Source organism: Cygnus olor, chromosome 23 (assembly GCF_009769625.2).
Source record: "Cygnus olor isolate bCygOlo1 chromosome 23, bCygOlo1.pri.v2, whole genome shotgun sequence".
Lineage (NCBI taxonomy): Eukaryota > Metazoa > Chordata > Aves > Anseriformes > Anatidae > Cygnus > Cygnus olor.
Genome location: NC_049191.1, coordinates 6,854,341 through 6,873,634, shown reverse-complemented (window position 1 = coordinate 6,873,634; position 19,294 = coordinate 6,854,341). Strand labels below are relative to the sequence as shown.

The window sequence follows — 19,294 nt, the reverse complement described above, 5'->3', positions numbered from 1 at the left end:
GGTTTTGCTAATCATACTAGAAAGCAGCATTTGTCACTCATCAGCTTCTCGGGCTTGTCTGAGCTTGAAGAAGACAAATTTATGTCCTTGCGGTAAGAATAAAAAAGCCAACACATGCAATAAAATATGGAACAGAAGGGTTTAGGATGGAGAAGAGTTCCCTACCTTTCTGTCCATTACACCAGCTAATTACCAGTTTGCATTTACTAACAGCTGCTGGACCACAAAACCTGACATCTCCATTTTACGTGCTAAGGGCTCCTGAGCTCTCGGATGCAGCTGTAGGTCACGCACCCTCCCTCTGGGTATAGCAGTAGTGACCACTGGGGTGTCCTGAAACAAAGCAGGCGGTTTATGAGAAGACTGAAAATGACATTTGTATCCATTGTAAAGCATCTAGGAGGAACACCCTGTAGGGCACCCAACTGCTGTTTTTTTGTGCTCCAGCTTCAGCACTGTGTGGTCAGAAGCACGAAGCAAAGATATGGGTTACAGACACACATTTAAGGTAAGTGTAATTGCCAACACCCTGCTGAGAACTGGCTGAATCCTCTGGATGCAGCCATCCAAACCCAGACTTCCTGACAAGAACCAGCACTCAGTGCCCGTCTGAGAGCAAGATGTGCAAGCTTCAAACCTCTGTGATTCTTCCCGAAGCAGAGGCTGTCATTATTGTCCACCACGAGCACATGCAGGAGCTAAACCTGGGCTCCAGGATGGCTCCAGGTTTGACGCGCCCCCAGCTCTCAGCAGTTGGGCAGCCAGAGCAGAGGGGGAAGGGGCAGAGCGCAGCTGGGAGACACAGGTGCCCTGGAGCACAGCGAACGTGCACAGTCCTCCAGATCCTGGAATTTAGAAGTCAGAATCCAATTATTCGCATGATCTAATATTTCCTGCAGGGACTCCAGCTTGAAACGCCTGTTTGACCTAAGGCTGAGAGACCAGAGGATGTACCTAACACAACAGTACAGCAAGAGGATCCAAGCGCTGCATGATTCAGCACGTTCTAGATGTTCTCATGATCAATTAACTCCCAAAGATGCTTTTTTTTTTCCTCCTTAAACCACAAAATTTGTCTAGTTTCAGTTTTTGACTACTGAGGCTTGCTGGGAGCCATGAAGCGCTTTATTCAATGTCCCCCTCCCGGATCTGACTTGCCAGTGGTGACACAGCAGCATTCACAAAAACACAAAACCACTCACCCTAAATCTGTCTCTGTACTTTTAGTCCTGATGATCAGGCCATTTGTCACTTTCACATGTATTTTTGGGCAGGACAAGCACATGAAGAAGAGCGGTTACTAAAAACCAAAGCAATGCCTTATATACATTTGCTGTATCCAAGAAGGGCTACGAACACTCACCACGACAGTGTCCCATTTCTTAAAGGCTTCGAAATCTACAAGTTCTGCCAGAGCTGCAGTTTTCTTATTTTAATTGTCTGCACGTGCTTGGATGAGCACTGTGCACTGTGGATGCCACCACACATCCCACTGGTGCAAGCTGTGGCATTTTTATGGTTGCTTTATTTTTGTAAATACATCTACAAAAAAGTCACACAAGTCACAGTGATGCTGCTATTAACTATTTGCTTTTTGCACAAGTCTTACATCTACAGCTCTCAAGGCAGCATTCCTGTGTGTCTCCAACCAGTCTGGTAATTACTCGCAGCACCTTCCCAAGGCACTGCGCTGAGGGATTTACAAACCCTTCAGCAGCACTCACTGCGCCTTGTGATGCATCTCAGACGTGCTGGGTAACACTGACAGCTGGAGGGGTAGGCACTCCTCAAGTGCCAGACCAGTATTAGTACTGCAGGACGTCCCAAGTGTCCTACCTCTAAGTAAAACCACGCATGGATATATGAAAAAGAACAACTCAAGACTGCAGTTGGCTCTTCTGGAGCTGAAGAGCAGAAAAACCCTGTTCTGGACCCGCAGGGTCTGCTTACACAAATCCAAACCCAGAGCTCACAACCCAACTCTGCACTACCAAGGCTGCCCCTCTGTGCACCACAGTCCGCTCCTTTCACCCTAACACTTGCCAAACCCAAGGAGGCAGTTTTAATGAAGCATGAAGTTTATTGGGCTAAAACATTTTCCCAAAAGAAAATGGAGGTTTTATCTGAAAACACAGCCCTCAAGATGAGTCCGACCAACCTGGGCAGTCAGTACGGCGTCTGTACCAGAAGCCCAGACTCACAAACCTGAGAAAGTGTGAAAGGGAGAGCAAGCACATGGATGGATGTGACACAGCCTGCCTCCCTTTCCACAAAGCCACATTCTTCACCAAAGGCTTTTTATAAGAGATGAAGAGCCATGGGATAAGAGGGAAGGTTTCTGTAGGGCTAAATCACTGCTTAGAAGAGGTAGGGGCAAATAGTCATTCTCACCAGGTAAGGGAGGCGAGGAAGTTTTCTAACAGTTCATGCTTTCCAGGGCAGACAGGACACTGCAGCGCATGAGCAAGCTCCAGAGAGAGCCCAGGACACTGAGAGCCAGGGCAACAGAGCGGCAGGGGACCTTGGTGACAATAGGAGAGAAAACTTGGGCTGCAGGACCCATCACACAAGAACATCAGCTTTGGGCACAGCAGCAGCTAAAAAGAGACAGGACAAAGACTCGGCTTTGAGTGGCAGATGGCAGATGAGGACCGCTGGATGTCATGGTAGAAACCAACTGAATAGAAATCCTCATTATGCTGTTAAAAAAAAAAAAAAGGGCAAAAAGCCACCAAACCTGCAGATGATCCCTGGATTCTCTTTTCCAACGTTTCAGCCGCACTGGGGATGCCCTCAGCCAGGGCTCAGCTCTGCCTTGCCCCTGCCAGGGCACCCCAAACCTGCCCCCACTGATCCGGGTAGGCAAACCCCCATCAGACGGAGCGTTTTGAGGAGTCCCCTCACAGCACTTTGGCTCCTCCTCTTAGCGTACAACCTAAGACATCTTTTAATGTTTGTAACCGGTTCCTAGTAACTTCTCAGAGACAGCGATTTTTAATACACATCCCAATTCCTTCTCTGCAATGCAGCTACGTGATTACGCATTTTCAGTCTACCCAGGGCCTTTCAAGCACCAGAGCACTGAGTGGTGACTTACACTTACACCTCTGGGTACAGCACAAATCCCCTCCGGGAGCCTGTAAGGGCAGTCCGGTGGGAGCGCTGCCTGCTCTGCAAGGCAAGGTCCCCTCTTGCTGGCTGGAAGAAGCTGGCTGAGATGTCAGCTCTACCTGGCAGGCAGACTCACGAGGCTGAGCAAAGGACAAAGCTTGAGGACCACGGAGCTCACACGCAAGGGCGGGACGGACAAAGCAACCAGGAGGGAGTGGGGTGTCCCCCTCAGGCAGGGACGCGGGCTTCGCAGCTGCTGCTTCGTGCACCAAGAACCCGGACACGGGCTGAGGCAGGGACATTGGTCAGCGATGCTCTCCCACTTCCCCATTTTCCTGGATCCCCTGGTAGCAGCTAGTCATTTAATAGTTCTTGGTGCTTTTAAACAACATAAACATACGTGTGCGGATATTCCTGAACATGGGGGCGAAGTGCTTTGAGAGCTGGCACAACAAGTGTTACGGATGTGCAACATAATAGACTTATTCATCAAGATGCCCCGGGGGTCAGCACGGTCCCGTTCTGCCGATGGCAAAATAAACAGAGATAAGGGACTGGCTCACGATCAGACACAAAGACAGGGACAGCGCTGTGAAGAGTGAGGACGTCCAAATTGTTTTCCTCAGAAAAAGTCATTTTCAGTTTAGTGCTGAGCACACAGATTAGTTCCAAAACCCAGGTCTCTGTTTCTCCCCAGTACAGGAAAGAAACGAACTGTTTTACATCCAACTGGGTAGCATTATAAAAGGAATGGGTAAACTGCATCATGCATTATTATTTTTTGAAAATAAACTGCAAAGGCTAGCATTTGGGTAAGGAAAAAAAGGCATCACGCCTGCCACCACTGAAGAAGCCACGCAAGCTTCTCCCCAAAGAGCATCTCGTAAGCCCCTAAGCTCTTGGCACGTTTGCTGTGGAGCATCTGCACAATCGATAACAGACGTCTCTCGCTGCCAGTTACACGGCTGCAGCTTGGAGGAGCAGCGCACTACTCCTTCAGCCCCTCTTCTCCCTACCATCCCCTCTTCCTGCTCCCTGAAGGCAAAGCGAAGGAGCAGAAAGACCGTGCTGGGAACAGAACCGGCCCAGGGATTTACGCTGCAGAGAAAAATAGTAGTTTTGGACAGCAGGGCTAGACTTCCCATTGGCTCAAGGGATTTATCTTGTAGATTTGGATTGCACACGAAGTCCTCAACAAAATTACAGCCCTCTCTGAGACAGCACAGTTACTTACGCTATAGAGTATCCTCATCAACCTTGGAAAAATACTCGTTTGTACAAGCCAGTGTCCAGCACGATGTGTAGGCCCTGCAGAGCTCACAAAGCTGTTGGCCTCGGCTTGTGCCGGCATTGGGTTTTATTTCTCCAGCACTCACACCACTTAATTCTGGGCCCAGTTCTGCAAGGCCAGTCAGAAGCTGCTGCTTGGCTGGCACAGCCCAGAGCACAGGGGCCACCAAACTCAGCCAGTCTGGAGCACGGGTCCTCCTTCAAGCCCAGCCACCAGGTCAGAGAACAAGGACCCCACAGGGAATATGGTTCAAATGCAAAGGACAAGCAGATGCCACGTTTGTCTACAACCACCCTCTTCATAACCAAAGTCAGCAGTTTTCCCCCAAGCCCCCTCCTGGTACCTCTTATCACAAATAAACTGGCTGCAACACAGCACAGACTCTTCCTTGTTATAACCCCCTCAATAGCCTTACCTTCTCCAGCCCACTGCAAAAAGAAACCTCTTGTAACAGTGAGTTCCTTTAATCAGCAACAATGGAATTAAAACAGAAAAAGTCTGAACTATAAAAGGGTGATGAGAACCAAGCCAGCTCCAGTGTGAGAAAACATCAGCAGAGTTGACCCTCAGACTCCTGATCGAAGGGATGCACTAGCAGGTAAGGGACAACATACAGGGTCAACCAGGATGCTCCAGGAGAAATGTCAATGCCATTTATTTATTGTCAAAATGAGACCAAAACCAAGTCAAAATCTGAACTTCAATACTCTAGCTTAATTTGATTACCCTGAAGCCAGTTCAGCCAGTGGAGATCGTTTCTTTCCTGACAGCACCCAGGGTGAGTACTCCAGCAGCAAGAGCTCAGCTGGAGCCGCTGGAGTTGCTCAGCGGATGGTGCATGAGAGGAGCCGGCATTTTCCGTCTGACACAGACGCCCACACCAAACAACCTCATTTCCACACCCCGGGAGAACCATCATAGTGCAGCGCCAGCGGGCTGAATGCCCTGAGGACGGCCAGCAGCCTTCTCGGTACGTACCCAGAGCAGGCTGCCAAAAGCATCGGGGATGACTGACCCATGTCTGGTCCACGCAGTAGTCCTCAGGGAAGTCACAGAGCCACGGTCTTAGGATGCAACCAACCTGCAGACCAGTAAGGCTTCAGCACGTGCAAGCACAGCCACGCCAGCCTGAGCAGGACAGGGGTCACCACCCCCAGATTTACAGCCTGCAGGAAGCTTGCGGCAGCGTGGCTATGCTGCTATTAATATCCAGCGAGCTCAAGGACATTCCTTGAGTTAAAATAGGTGGCATGAGAAGCCACCGCAGTCAATCTACTAACTGATTGTGTCTTTTGCCTCTGGGAGTTGATTATCATCTCGTTTCCAAAACCCCACGTTGAGAATCAAAACGCTTCTGTACTCTTAGAGTATTCAGGCTATTCAGAACTGTTCCTGGGGTTTCTGCTTGTTCTGATCTTCTCTGAAGCTCTTTTTTTTAGCTTTGGCTTCCTGGTTAAATATTAGCAGAACACCTTCAACATCTCAGAGCACAAAGAACAAGGAGACTGCTAGTGGGTGCAGTTTATTCCACCTTTTGTTCTTTATTAAAGCTGTTCAGAAGTCATAAAAATACCAAGATCAAGAGGAGAACTGACAAGCTGCAAAAGGTCTAATCGTTATAACAAGTTGGGCTGTATATTCAGTATGAAGCTCCCGGATTCAATAAAAATGCACGCTGTGGCAACGTAGCCCTGTTTACCAAAGCCAGGATCAGAACCTGATCTGCGCTCAACAACATTTCCAACTTCTCTGAATAACAGGGAGGAAACAAAGAGAAGAAACTACTCAGTAGGTCATGAGATAACGTAATGCTCCTGCTCCCACTGTGTCACTGCGAAAAATCCTACCAAGATTCAGGTATCTTTGGATCAGGCCCATTTCTCCTGCATGCATGTGGGCTGCTCAGTTCACAACTGTCTCACCAACTGCACGCAGCCTCTGTAAGCCTTTGGGAGAAAAATCTGGTCAGATCATGCTGCTTCCTCCAGCACTTGTCTGCATCAGAAACAGCACCCCTATTGGGGACCAAGCTACGGTCACCAACAGCTGGCACCTGTGTGCAGGTGACAGGCAGAAAATAGACTCGGAGCACTAAATCCTCAACGTGAAGCCTCGAAGGGCATCCAAGCTCAGCATCTTCCATGTCCCAGTACAGAGCTTAACTCAAACTCAAACTCTTCTGTGGCTGCTGCTCCCGGAACGCCAGACTCCTGTCCCTGCCAGGGGAAAACGAGGCAGCTCAGGGTGCACCCGAACCACCCACGGGGGAGCAGGAGTGTGCCTGGAGACGAGTGTCCCCACTCACACCAGCCAGGCTTTCTTCCCGTCCTGAATCATCACAGAGCACGTGGGCTGGAAGCCCTGGGGTTGAAGCAAATCCAGAATGACGGGCTCCAGGAGCCATCCTGACATGTTCGGCCATGACTGTGCATTCAGGCTGTGCGACTTAATTTTTAACAAGCTTAAATCTGAACTTGAACAGATACCTGAGCAGTAAAAGGCCTCTGTCCTCTTCCGATTCCCTGCTCTGTGCCATCACCAGTTTTTCAGGACCCTGTAAAAAAGCACCAGGACCAGACCAAGATTGCTTCACTGCCCTGATCTCACAGTACAAACCAGCACCTTTCAATTCCAGTTCCAGCACCGTTGACCGGCTTCAGGACGATGCAGCTTCACTTCCTCAGGCCTCCGCCCTGATGTCTTCTGGGCCTGGGTGACATAATCCGGAGGGTCTGGGCAGAGCATTTGCACCAAACAGAGGCTACAGGGGGTCTCTTTCATCGTACAGTACCAAAGGCGAGTGAGAGGACACGAGCTCGGTGTGTCCCAGGTCAGACCAGGCTCTGCAGAAGCTGGAGCACTGCAGGGAGCTCGATGGGAAATGGGGCTCTCCCTGCTGCCCTCCTGAAGGCATAAAACCTACTGAACAGAGCACACTTGAGGCCTGCTTAACTCTGCTTCCAAACCTGTCAGTGATGATGGCGAGGCAAAGAGACAGCAGCAGCTCCTGAGCCAGACCCTGCATTTAGACCAGCAGATGTAAAAGCCCTTACATTTGTCTGGCTCCTTCCCAAAAACGTGCAGACCTCCAGCCTACACAAGCACCGTGCACAGCCCTGCACCGCATCCCACCCGCACAAGTAGCGTTACGAAGTCCCCGCAGGAGGGGAGCAACAGGCCCAGCTTCATTCGTCCCAGGAGAGGAAGGTTTCCACCAGTGACGCTCCCGCAGAACCGTCCTGCGGTGACTCAGCGACGCCTGGAGTTTTTAGAGGTCTGGTTTAGGCCAAAAGGCAGGATGGAAAGGGGAAGGAAACATCCTAAACAGCATCCGGACTCTGTGGGTTACGAAGAATTTTAGAATAAAATGCATGAGGAAAATTCAAGCTGTGACATTGGTATTAAGGACAGACGGGGGCAGTGGAAACTCAGGTCAGCTCTTCTCCCTGGAGCTCTTGCAAGTCCCAGCACATCACACAGTAACACCAGGTGTCCGACGCAGTGGCTCCGTGCTCCCCCTGAGCCACTGACCTGCAGCTTCGTGCAGCGGGAGGAAGGCGCAGTTCACCCTCCCGCGGAGCGCCCAGACCTCCACCCCATTACGGATTCCAGCACACACGTCCCAGCCCAGCTGGGGTTACGGATAAAACCCGTGATTTTGTGCTCCGAACAGGTCAAGGGTGGTGCTTGGCAGCTCCTGATGGTGGTCTCGAAGGCAGCATCCGCAGGTACCCGGCTGTGTGTCCACAAGGCTTGCGGCCACAGGGGCAAATGCTGAGCTTCTGTGCGTGACCCCTCTGGATGCCGGCACGTAGCTCCACCGGAGTGTGAGGCCCCAGCCACCCCACCGACCGGAGGCCCCGGCCCTGCCGTTCTCCTCACCAGCTTCCTGAGCCTGGCTTCGCACCAGCCTGAGGTACAAGCTCCAGACCCTGAAGTGACAGGAATCGGCATCTCCTCCCAGCACTAAAGCAGAGGAGCTGACCTGAGCGTCACCCTGCCAGCTACTCCCGACAGGCGCTTCCAGCCACCTGCCTGCTCCCTTCCCAAAGGAGGAAGAGAAACCGAGCAACATCAAAAATAAAGAGAAGTCAGAAAGCAAACATTACCTTCGCCTGTGGGCAGAAAATCTAGCATCTGATGATCGTCTTCCTTTGAAGACGCCAAGCAGTTAATAAATAAATCGCATGGCAGCAAGGGTGGCAAGAGAAGGACGTCATGAGCTCCGTGTGTTGTGCCTCCAGCCTCGCGCTGCTGCGAGCACGGCGGGACCCAGCATGCGGCAAGTCCAGGAGCGTCCGTGAGCTCCGCTTCAAAATACTCCCGTGGTGGCTAGGTAAAACTATTAACTTTTGCTTGGAAGCGCTCGCAAGCCAGCCAAGCCCGTGGAGAGGGAGCCGCGTGCCGACAGCTAGCAGCAAAGACCCAGGCAGGGCAGGCGAGCGCCTGCGGCAGGGCCCGGTGCTCGCTCTGCAGCTCCCCGCCGGCTGGCCGAGCCCCGCAGCGGCGCTCCCCGAGCCCGAGGCCCCGCTGCCAGCTGGGCTCCTGCCAAGGCAGCAGCTCCACTCCTCCGAATTCCAGCCCAGGCTGCTCCAGCTCCTGCCCGCCTGGCCTTAACGCTTTCACTGCTGCTGCCTCCGGCGCCCAGCACAGCATCACCTCTCCTACAGGGATCCGGGAGGGCGTAAGGAGGTGTAAGGGACCCACCTGCACTAGGCGCAGCCACCACCAAGCAGCTCCAGAGGTGTCTGGCAGCTGAAGGAGACATAACCCACAGGGAGGAGAGGCGCGCAGACCTCCCGAGTTATGGATTTGACAGCAATGCTCATGGCCGTGGGCAGGATGCTGCAGGCGGCGGTGCCCTGCACCCCGTTGTGAGGGTTACAGCATTTCCCTGCCCTCCAGCAGGGATGTGCCGCTGCACAAGGATGAGCAGACTTCAGGGACGCTGTTACCGCGGAGGAGGGGTGTGTGCGCACGGGTGCGTGGGGAAGGTCCCAGTCCAGGTACAGCTCATACCTGGATTTCTCAGGACCTGGCACGTTAGATGCTTTTCAAGAAAGTGGGGGAGACTGTCCCTGCCCCGGCCCCTTCCCGCAGCGGTGCTGCTTGGGCTAACGCATGTAGCCCCCGGTGCTGAGCTATCACCAGGGCTCCTGGGGGTCCTGTGTGTGCCTCACGCTGTCTGAAGTGAATCACAGTTACAGTTCCCAACACTGCAGCATGAGAACCACAACAACACATGCATTTCCTTGAAATGTAAAGCTAGCACGTAATGAATACAAGAGTTCTGCATGCTTCCTTATGCAAAGACCCAAATCTTGCAGCAAACCCTATAGATTCCTGCTCCCACAATCAGCGTGTACAGAAAGCAAGCCCTGATCCCATCTGTTCAGTCTCCCCTTCCCAGCCCGCTACCCGGCCTCCTCCTCTGACACGAGGCAGAGGAAGGAGCATCACCTGCTTGGGTGAATAGCTTCGAGCTGGAAGCTGCCTGGCAGAGGACCTGGCAAGACCCCTGCTTGGTTTTGCTTTCCTCAGGGGTTTACAGCTCTCCTTTTCACAAACCACTTCAGAAAGGAGAACAACTCCTCGTGGAACCTCTTCCAATGTGTACTTCACTGACTACAAAGGACTGAACTTTCCTCTAGTCTGTGATCGGTTGTGAAAAGCCAATCTTCCCACAGATAAAAGCGGCAGACATCTCTCTGCCAGACCATGCCTTGGCTGATGGGGGATTTCCCCTATACCCACCTCCCTGCTGAGGGCAGGTGCCCCGAAAACGACAGTCATTAGGCAGCCTCTTATCTCATTCTTCTTTCTTCCAGTGATTTTTATCACAGCCTGGTATTTCCCTCTTCAATCTGCTTTGCCCTGATCCTTAGCAGCTGCACTGCGGTTTGTGGGCATCTCTCCCGCTCTCTTTCTCCCCAGACATGACTTAAAGTAACTAAGCAACAACCCTCATTCTTTAGCTTGATCTTGAGCATTGATTTTCTGTCCTGTTTATAATGGAGAGGGACTCTCCAAATCGGCTTTCCAAATCTGCGCTCTACTGATGCCACTGACCTGAGAGCAGAATTGTTTCTCTGCCCTGCTTAAGAGCAGCAAAAGCTTGTTACTCACAGACTCCCCGAGGAGTACGAAGTTCAGAAAACGGAAAGTGCATGCCAAAAGTTTTTCCAAAAGTATTATGTGGCGTACGTATTTTGCTCCTTCAGTCTCTGCTTCCTCCCAGTTTACATTGCCACCTGACACTCCAGCAGTCCACAGCCTGGTACTCTCATCACGTGCGTCACAGTGTAACTTAAACCTCCAAGCTCATGGCTTGAGAAACATGCTATCTCCTGCCCCTTATCTGCCACAATATTTGTTGAGTCTGTGTGACTCATATGTGAATTATTCCTTCTCTACCCAACAAAGCTTCAGGGTCTTCTACTGAAAACTTCTGCATCTTGAGTTCTACTGAAACGATCTGCATGTAGCGGATTTTGGCCATGCTTCTGTGTGCTGCTAACCTTAAAGCTGGGGAAACACCATTTTCCCTCTGTTTCACCCTGGAACTCCGGCACCACCATGAAACAGGAAAGTCCAAAGCCTTTGCAGTAAGTTTGGGTTAAATGCCCCATGCAACTTTAACTCAGCTGTTTTATGCACATGCCCCATGACAGATTAATATTTCTCTACAATGAGTGCTTGATTCTTTACGAATGGATGTGCAAACAGTTCTTCCAGAAACAGAAAAAAAAAAGACATATAAACCTCTGAGGTGAACCTACAAGTCACCATCATCCCCCGTGCAAGGTGAGTGCAGAAAATGCCATTAACACAGTCTGTCCTGAGAGCGGAGGTCAAACCAGCACTGCGTCTGACAGCGAGCCCACCCACACCTTATGTTCCTAAAAGCCCAGGATGTGCGGGTAAGGGCGTACGAGCACGTGTGTAACACGAAAATCCACTGAAGGTGCCGAGCACCAAGTGTGAGGGGTGGTGGGGCAGACCTGGGGATTCCTGCCCAAGAGACAACTGGGGGTGCCTGCTTGGCGTGGTGGGGAGCTCCCTTTGGGACGGGCAGGGGGACCTGCTTTCCCCAGCTGCTGTCACGGAGAGCCCAAGGTGTACGGGATGAGCTCTGCTGCGCTTTGCCTTGCCCCTCCGTCCAAAAAGACCCCACCTCCACCCTTACCCCGCTCCGGCTGCCCTGTGTCAGTACCCCATGGCTGTGGGTCACCCACGGTGTGCCTGGCAGAGCCCCGTCCCCGGGCTGTGCTGTACAGAGGCGGCCTGAAGCCGGGCAGGCAGTTGGCTGCCTGGGCACGGCCAAGCGCTCCCAGCGGGCCGCCACCACGTCCTGACGGCGCTGCTATTGCCGACACTGCAACTACCAGCCTGGCGAGGCGAGGGCCGTTCCTCCGCGCTGCCTGGGCTCCCTTTGCTCCCTCCCTCCGCACACCCATGCCCTCTGGAAAGCTCCCGGGGAGCGGCCGGCCCGGCCCCAGCAGCACCAGAGCCCTCGCAGCCGCCCCACTGAGCAAACGCGGGTGGGAGTGGGAGGCCTGGAGGAGGAGGGATGTGCCCAGGAGAAACCCCGCTCTCCTCCACCTCTGCTGGCAATCACCAGAAGAGACAGATTAGAGCTGAATTAAGTTGCCAGCATTAAACAAACATGCCTGTTCTCTTTGAAGTTCTGCTTCCCTTTAACATGAGCTCATTTCTCTTTGTTCAGCCCTAGGAAGCCACGAACTTCGCTGGAGTTAACTCTTTGCAGGGCTCCGCAACTCTGCCAAGCGCTGCAACTCAGCCCGCCGGCACCCATCTAGACGGCGGGGCTGGTACGGGTGCAGAGCCCGGTGTAGGTGCAGTTATACCAAGAGTCCTGGCTGTGGCTCTCCCTGCCGGGAAGGGAACCCCCTCGGTTCAGCAGGAAGCTTTACTGCAACGGTTCCTGGAGCTAAAGGAAACGGGGATGCCTCTGCGGTGAAGCCTCCTCCAGGCCTGCCAAGAGCAGCACTCACAGGCCCCGGGGGAGCTGAGCTCAGCCCTCCTGCAAGGCTGGGCTGAGGGGAAAACGAACAAGGGAGGGATTCAGATTGGGAAAGAGGAGGAAAGTTCCCAGAAGTCCCTTCTTTTGGTTTAATCCCACAAAGCGGAAATTGAAAAGTTTGGGACAGGAAAGGACGGGGATAAAGGAAAATCTTGCCACAGAGAGGAAAGTAAAATACCACAAAGCCAATGCCGATCCCGACTTTGCGGCGCTTTTGCATGGCTCACACAACCTCTGCCAGTCCCTGCTGCTGCCGCCGCAGCAACTGAAATACCTGCCAAAGAGAGCAGAAATCTGCCTGAAAGCAAGTGTTCTGGCTGGGAGCGTGGAGATGTGCCTTCCGCTCACTGTTTCTGTACGTGAGCAGGAACCACAGAGTCCCTGCAGGCTGAGCGAATACACAAGGGAAAGCTGCGACGGGCTGGTGAGAGGGAACAAGCACTTCTTAGAGGGCACCCGGCCACCACCGTGCTGCTCCAGGATCGGGGGATCCTGGGCACTCTCCGCTGGCACAGGGAGGGGTGAGGCAGAGCTCTCCGCCCCTAGCTGCACAAAAGCTCCTACCCGCCACCAACACATCCCTGCCCACGGTGCGGTGCCCGAGGAGCACCTCGGGGACACCGGGCAGGAGCCCCCGGCCCCAGGTCAGGAGCGAGGGAGAGGCTGGGAACACCACGGCTGGACGCGGGCATCCGAGATAAGCAGCCTTAGCACGATAAGTGCCTCCCAGCTCCCAGCCTAACAGAAACCATCCCCAGCCGAGGGGAGCTCGCAGCATGGCCTGCAGGCCACCAGGCCACCATGTGAGGCGAGCCCCGGGCCACGAGCCCAGATGCCAGCCTTGCGGCACCAACAGGCCCGGTGCCACCACAGGGCCGCAGGATAGCACCAGCCCGATGCACTGCACAAACCCTGGATTTTCAAGAGGAACTGTCTCATCAGAGAAATGCCTTTCCTAAGTAATCCTTCAGCTTGGGCAGGGAGGTTCCTCTCCTGCTTTTAATTTCACTGCCAGGCATGCGCTGAACTTGCCAGCCAGCAAATGGTAGAGGGACCTGCACGGGGACAGTGCCAGCTCCCATGTTCCCAAATAACTCTCACACTTGCACGCTAGACACATGGCTGAAACTCTCAACAGCCAGCATTCAGGCATCAGCAAGGCAGAAAGCTCCCCAGTACCATCCCTAACCAACCACCACAGCTCTAGGAACACGACAGGCACTGCCTCAGACCTGCTTTTTCCAGCAGAGACTGTAGCAAATGGCGCAGCAAGATAGCGCTGTCAGAAGTACGAACTGGCGCAGTCCGGCTACTTAAAGATAGATAATTCTCTCATTATTTCCTTATTATATCTCCAAATAGCCCAGTTCCTGTGGGAAAAGGTCTCTGTGTGTCCTAGGGACACAGGAAAGACTGAGGAAATTCCTGAAGAGGAATGGAACAACATGACACAGCATCGCCTTCCCTCCAGACAGCCACCATGCTGCCCGTCTTTCCAGATGGCTGCTGCCTAGCACCTTGATGCCAGGCTGCCTGTTACACTGCCAACAGGTATGATCATCTGTACCTTCACCACACATGAAACAGTGGTAAGAAAGCCTGAGACAGCACCCAGATGTCCTTGCTGCTAGCGTCTGCCTGTTTTGCTGCCCTTTGAGAGATGAGTGGATGAGAAAGACAGCAAAACAACAACGTGGACCTTACCTTTTGTTCCAGGAGGCTGCAGATTATCTCCAGTCAGCGAGCACCAGCCTACGGGAAAGATGTCCCGGGAATCATATCGGCACCAGTAATCGAAGGCACCTCTCCAGCCATCAAATGTTATGAGGACCTCAGAACCTCTCACCTCCCCAATGGTGGCCGGGCAGATGAAGTGAGGGTTCTTCCTGTCCACTGCCTCCAGCTTCATACCTGTCTTGAAGAAGTTTTGGGATGGAGATGGTGGTTCCTACAAGAAGTTGAAAATATTCTCAGCGAGTGCCAGTGCCTCCCCAGACCAGGGCTGCCTTCTCCATCAGCACTCACCTCCACAAGCAGATGGAGAAGGGAGCTAGTGGGCCAGATCTGAACCCCGATTAGGTGTGCATGAGTTGGCCTAGCTATGCAGCCATGTGCCTTTTCGTTCATGAGACAACAAAGTCCGTTACTGACTGCTCTATCATCACCAGGCTGCTGGACCAAATCCAGACAGCGCTACATTAACACTGCACCCTGTGACAACTCTGTCATGCATGACAGAAAACAAAGCTCCGACGAAAAGAGCCTCTGCAGGATACTCTCACTTTGTATCTCAACCAGAGCAGGAAAAGCTGAGATGTGACAGTCTCTTTCCATCATTCTTTCCCCACCCTTCAGCTTTGCTAGATATATGAGAAGCCCGTCAGCCATCCTTATCAGGGGCTCACTCTGCCTGGTCTTTTACAAAGAGATACAGTAAAACCACCCCAACCACCCCATATGATGGCACACGCCTCCCAGACTGGTCTCTGTCCCTCTCCCTTCACTAAGGGGGCAAGAATACAAACTGAGAAATCATACTTGCACTGTTGCTTCACAAGCAACACGAGGTAGCTGCATTCCTTGCAAGCTCTGGTACATTAAAAAGCTTCAGGGAGAGGTGCTGACTTTTACATATAGAATTGGAGAAGCACCCGCTGCCCAGGTGAAAACAAGCACATCTCTCAAGCCCAAGCATTGCAGCCCACCTTCCCAGTAGACCACGGTCTGCACCCCGACCCCTGCTCGACGCAGCAGCAGAGGGTACGGACGTGTCCCTAGGGAAGCAGCGTGTGGCAGCGCTGGGCCACGTGTTCAGCTCCTCCGGGACCAACGGACCTCACAGGAGAAAGCGGCTGTGATTCTGGTGCTCTGCAGTACAGGGGACACGCCAGAAGGATGTCTTCACAAACAGTAAAATACCTTGTGAAAAATCCGGACAGGAGCCATCTCTGCTCCATTCAGAGTCTTCAGAAGGAACATGGGCCAAGAGGAGGCATTCAGCCGGAAGCCTGCAGAGAAGGGAGCAGAGGTGGATGTAAGGCTGGGAGGTCACTGGATCCGGCCATACATGCCTGTCCCGACGAGAGCTTTGCAGCGGGCACATGTTGTGATCCCATACCACCCTCCTCTGAAAGCAGGAGCCAGGCTTGACCTTTTCCAGATACTCCAAACGCAAAACATTATGTTGTTGAAAAGAAACATCTGGAAATGGATGTTTGACTGCAATTTTCACTTATCATAACAAAAGTCTGTACATTGACCATACGGGCATTGTGCGTAGCACTGGTGCTGGCAGCTTCAGTGATCCTGCTACAGGGGAGACATGAATCAGCAAGTGCTCAGGCTACGAAATGTCTGCCTCAGGAGGGAATCTCAGCTTCTGGGTGGCCCCCTCCACCTTTCAGGAGTGAGCTGCCAGCAAGCTGACCTGAAGAAATAAAGAGGCTGTGACTTGGCTAGGAAACAGACTTAACCATTTAACCAAAGAGAAAGGATGGCAACTTTTGGCTCGATACCTTCTGTGAAAGAAGTGGAGAAGTAACAGGAAGAGGCATAGGGGAAGAAAAAAGCAAATTTTCATGCTCTGAGTCAATGGTACTGAACACAACTGCACAACAGCTCTGTGTCCACTGGTCAGCTCTGCTCTTTCTACACCCTTTGCTGTCACAAGACCTGCTCTCTAGAAAGGCTTGTGGTATTAATCCCAGAGGTGCCAGAGCCCAACACACTGTCTTGTTTGAAAAAGCACACACACACAAGAAAAAAAGATCAGAGAGAAAGCAGAAGCACGTGATGAAAACCGTGGCAGAACCTGACGTGCAGCAGCCCTGTGCATGTAGTGTCCCACTGAAGATGACAAGGAGATACCTGAATATACAGAAAACACAGATCTGGAAAGTATGAGCACAAAGATATCTCCAGATATCACGCAACACGATCTTTGCTAAATGCAAGGCTGTACCTTCCTGCACTGGCGGTTTCTGCTGTTCAGCTGAACATGGCATTGCACTTTCTGTATTTGTGGTATTTTGAAGGTAATGCTGGGACTGGACCTACACGGAAAGCATCCCACAATGATAAATGTGGCAAAGTTTTGCAAGAGCTAAAACACCAGAACACAACCAGCTCAAGAAAAACCACTCTGGTTGAGAGAGCTAAGCTCCCAGGGGGGCAAAAATGACCTTTGGGTAATAGAGTTACTATTACTTTTGGGGTAATATGAATTATCCATGTACAGAAGGAGAGCAGCAGCTTATGTATGCACACAGAAAACACCCCAAGGAACACGTAAGTTCCTCACCTCGTTTTCTGGGATCTTGCACTCTGCAGGCAGAAAGGACAACTGCATTGCTAGCTACTTGTTACTGGTGTTTATGCTGGGCACAAGAGAAGCACCCTCATCTGGACCAGGGTTAAGCAAGTGACACAGAACAGAGCTGGACACAGACTTCTTCCACTGACTACTAGCCTAACCTGCTCCTCTGGCATGGTCAAAAATCAGTTTTGTTCTGCGACTCGATTACGTTTATTGCCATCTGCTGGCAGAACTCAAAAAAGGCACAGGAGGAACCCACCCCTGCCAGGGAGGGCAGGCACCTGTATTTGCTGGGCAGACCGCACCAGAGGTGTGTGCGGCACCCTGGGACCAGGGTTTCAAAGAGACGTCTGAAAATGGACAGCAGCATGCATTAAGGTGACATGAAAAACAGCAGCTTTAAAGTTAATAGCTGCAGCAGGTTCTGTCTGTAGTAAATATGAAGGGAAAGAGTGTAATGCAACTTGTATACACATGGCATTGTCTGGAGTGACGTGGCAAAACATGCACTTACGGATGTTTTTTCCTTCAGAAAGGTCAGTCCCAAGTGTCCCATTGCAATTTATACTCTACTTCCACCAAAGCTCACAAATGATGCTCCAGAAAAGAATAAAAATACTTCTAACTCAAGGTATTCCATTGCAGGTTTCTTCCATCGCTATAGGTCAGCTTGATATTATCTGGGGGTGTGCTAATTCAGAAAGTGTTTTATGAAGACACTTCGATAACAATTGGCAGCAGAATGCAAAAGCAGGTTAATCCTGCTGCTTAATCAGGAAAGAACCAGCAAATCAGCTCGTTATTCAGCACTGTCAAACAAAAAGATGTGTGTTTAACTGGAGATGACACTGGCAGAACTATTCGACTATTCGGGTTATTTATAAAGCTGTAGCTGAGTAAAATTAAATAAACAAACAGATGAAATATTGCAACCGTCCCTTCATTCTATACAGGACTTAAATCACTGGCAGCCTTTTCAGACATCATCATGTTTTCCCATCTGATGGTCTCCAGCTAACCTGCTATTGCTTCTAAGGCACCTGGGCACAAATACACTTAGACGGCAAGAATGAAAATTTAAATGCTTTTGAAATCACAGTGTCAGGACTAGCAGTGATACAGTAGATGCCTCAGCCCTAATTGCTCTCTTGGTTATTCTCTACATCAAGATTTAGAGTTCCCCAGCAAAGCTTCTCTACCCGGCTCTCAGTACAGTGCTCTGCTCTAAGGGGAGGTGCTGGGGACATGCTGCTGGACGGCAGCTGTTTTGTGTTAAACACAGCTTTGACGTGACAGCAATTGCAAGCAGGATCAGAAGCCTACAGCAACAGGCAACGGCCTGTAATCAGGCCTTGGCTAGAGCTATGTGCCAGCACTGCCCCTGTGACTGTGGGGTGTCTCCCAGAAAAAAAAACAGCCTGGATACATCTTGTTCATGTGCTGCCAATCACTCAGGAAAGGTCATCAGTAGCTCTGCCTTCACTGCTCCTGCACACACCCCTGGGTGATCAGAACTTCTGGAGGCCCCTCCTTTGCTTCTGTGTCCTCCAGGAAACTTAAGTGTCTCTCAGACTCTTTCACACAAATGGCTGGAAAATGTGTTTTTCCTTTGTGGTACAACAGGGAGAGCTTCAGAAGGCATGAGAGCACAGTCAGCACGTGCTAAGCCCATGCTTAAGCTGCAAGCTGCTCACTTGCAAGCGAGCTATCAGCTCGTCTAAGTGCCAAGAGCACTTTCATCTACGCTCCAATGCATCTCCCCATCCATGACACAGTGTGCACGTGGAAATACAAACCTGGTGTGGAATACATCTGATTAACAGCCCAAGCTAACTGGGCTGCTCTACATCGCTGTGTTAGGCATGGGCAGTCTGTGGGTCTCTGTCCCAAGCACAGAAATGTTAAAAAATAAAATAAAAAAAGGTTTGTACAGATGATGTAGGTGCTTGCTGGACAGTTGAACTTCAGCTCACCCAGTGGAGGCTGCAGCATCCCTCCATTCTTCTCACAGTTTCCTATGGGCTGGATTTCGGCAGAGTCCACCAGCCGCCAGAAGTCATTCTTGTTATCGCTGCCATCGAGACGCAGGCGGAGGCGAGCGCCTGTCAGACCCACCACCGTGGCAATGCAAGTGGAGGTGGTGTTCCTGGGGTCCTGGGCTTCTAGTTTCATACTGATCTTGAATTCGTTTGCAGGTGGCGTGTATGACTGCAAAGAGAAGAACAGGGACCCAGTTAGAGCCAGGAGTTCCAATACAGGTACCACCTCAGTCCAAAAGCTGAAGCCCTAAGATGATGAAAATTGTTTCTGCCAAAGACTGACAGCAGATATTCCTCTCTGATATTCCCCTCTGCTGGGACTGATGTGCGCCATGCCAGTTCTCTCCTGTATCCCCTGTATTCAGCACAACCACCTCTGTACTCAAGCACCCGATGCCCACGGGGCTGCTATTCCATTCCTACAGAACCGGTGAATTCTGCAGGAAATCTTGCTGGACGGGATCCAACAGAACCTGTATCACAGCCTCCTCAAA

The 19,294-nt window shown here is 51.7% G+C and overlaps 1 protein-coding gene across 14 annotated transcripts in view; it reads right to left on the bottom strand.

Moving 5' to 3' along the window:
• The window catches only part of SCMH1 (Scm polycomb group protein homolog 1), a 70,394-nt gene that overhangs the window by 24,054 nt on the left and 27,046 nt on the right, over positions 1-19,294 (bottom strand). For all 14 annotated transcript variants that reach the window (XM_040534749.1, XM_040534758.1, XM_040534753.1 and 11 more), the window contains 3 exons: positions 18,735-18,969; positions 15,366-15,454; positions 14,151-14,394 (listed from right to left, as the gene is read on the bottom strand). In XM_040534749.1, the coding sequence (XP_040390683.1) occupies positions 14,151-14,394; positions 15,366-15,454; positions 18,735-18,969 (568 nt within the window). The remainder of the gene's footprint in view (positions 1-14,150; positions 14,395-15,365; positions 15,455-18,734; positions 18,970-19,294) is intronic.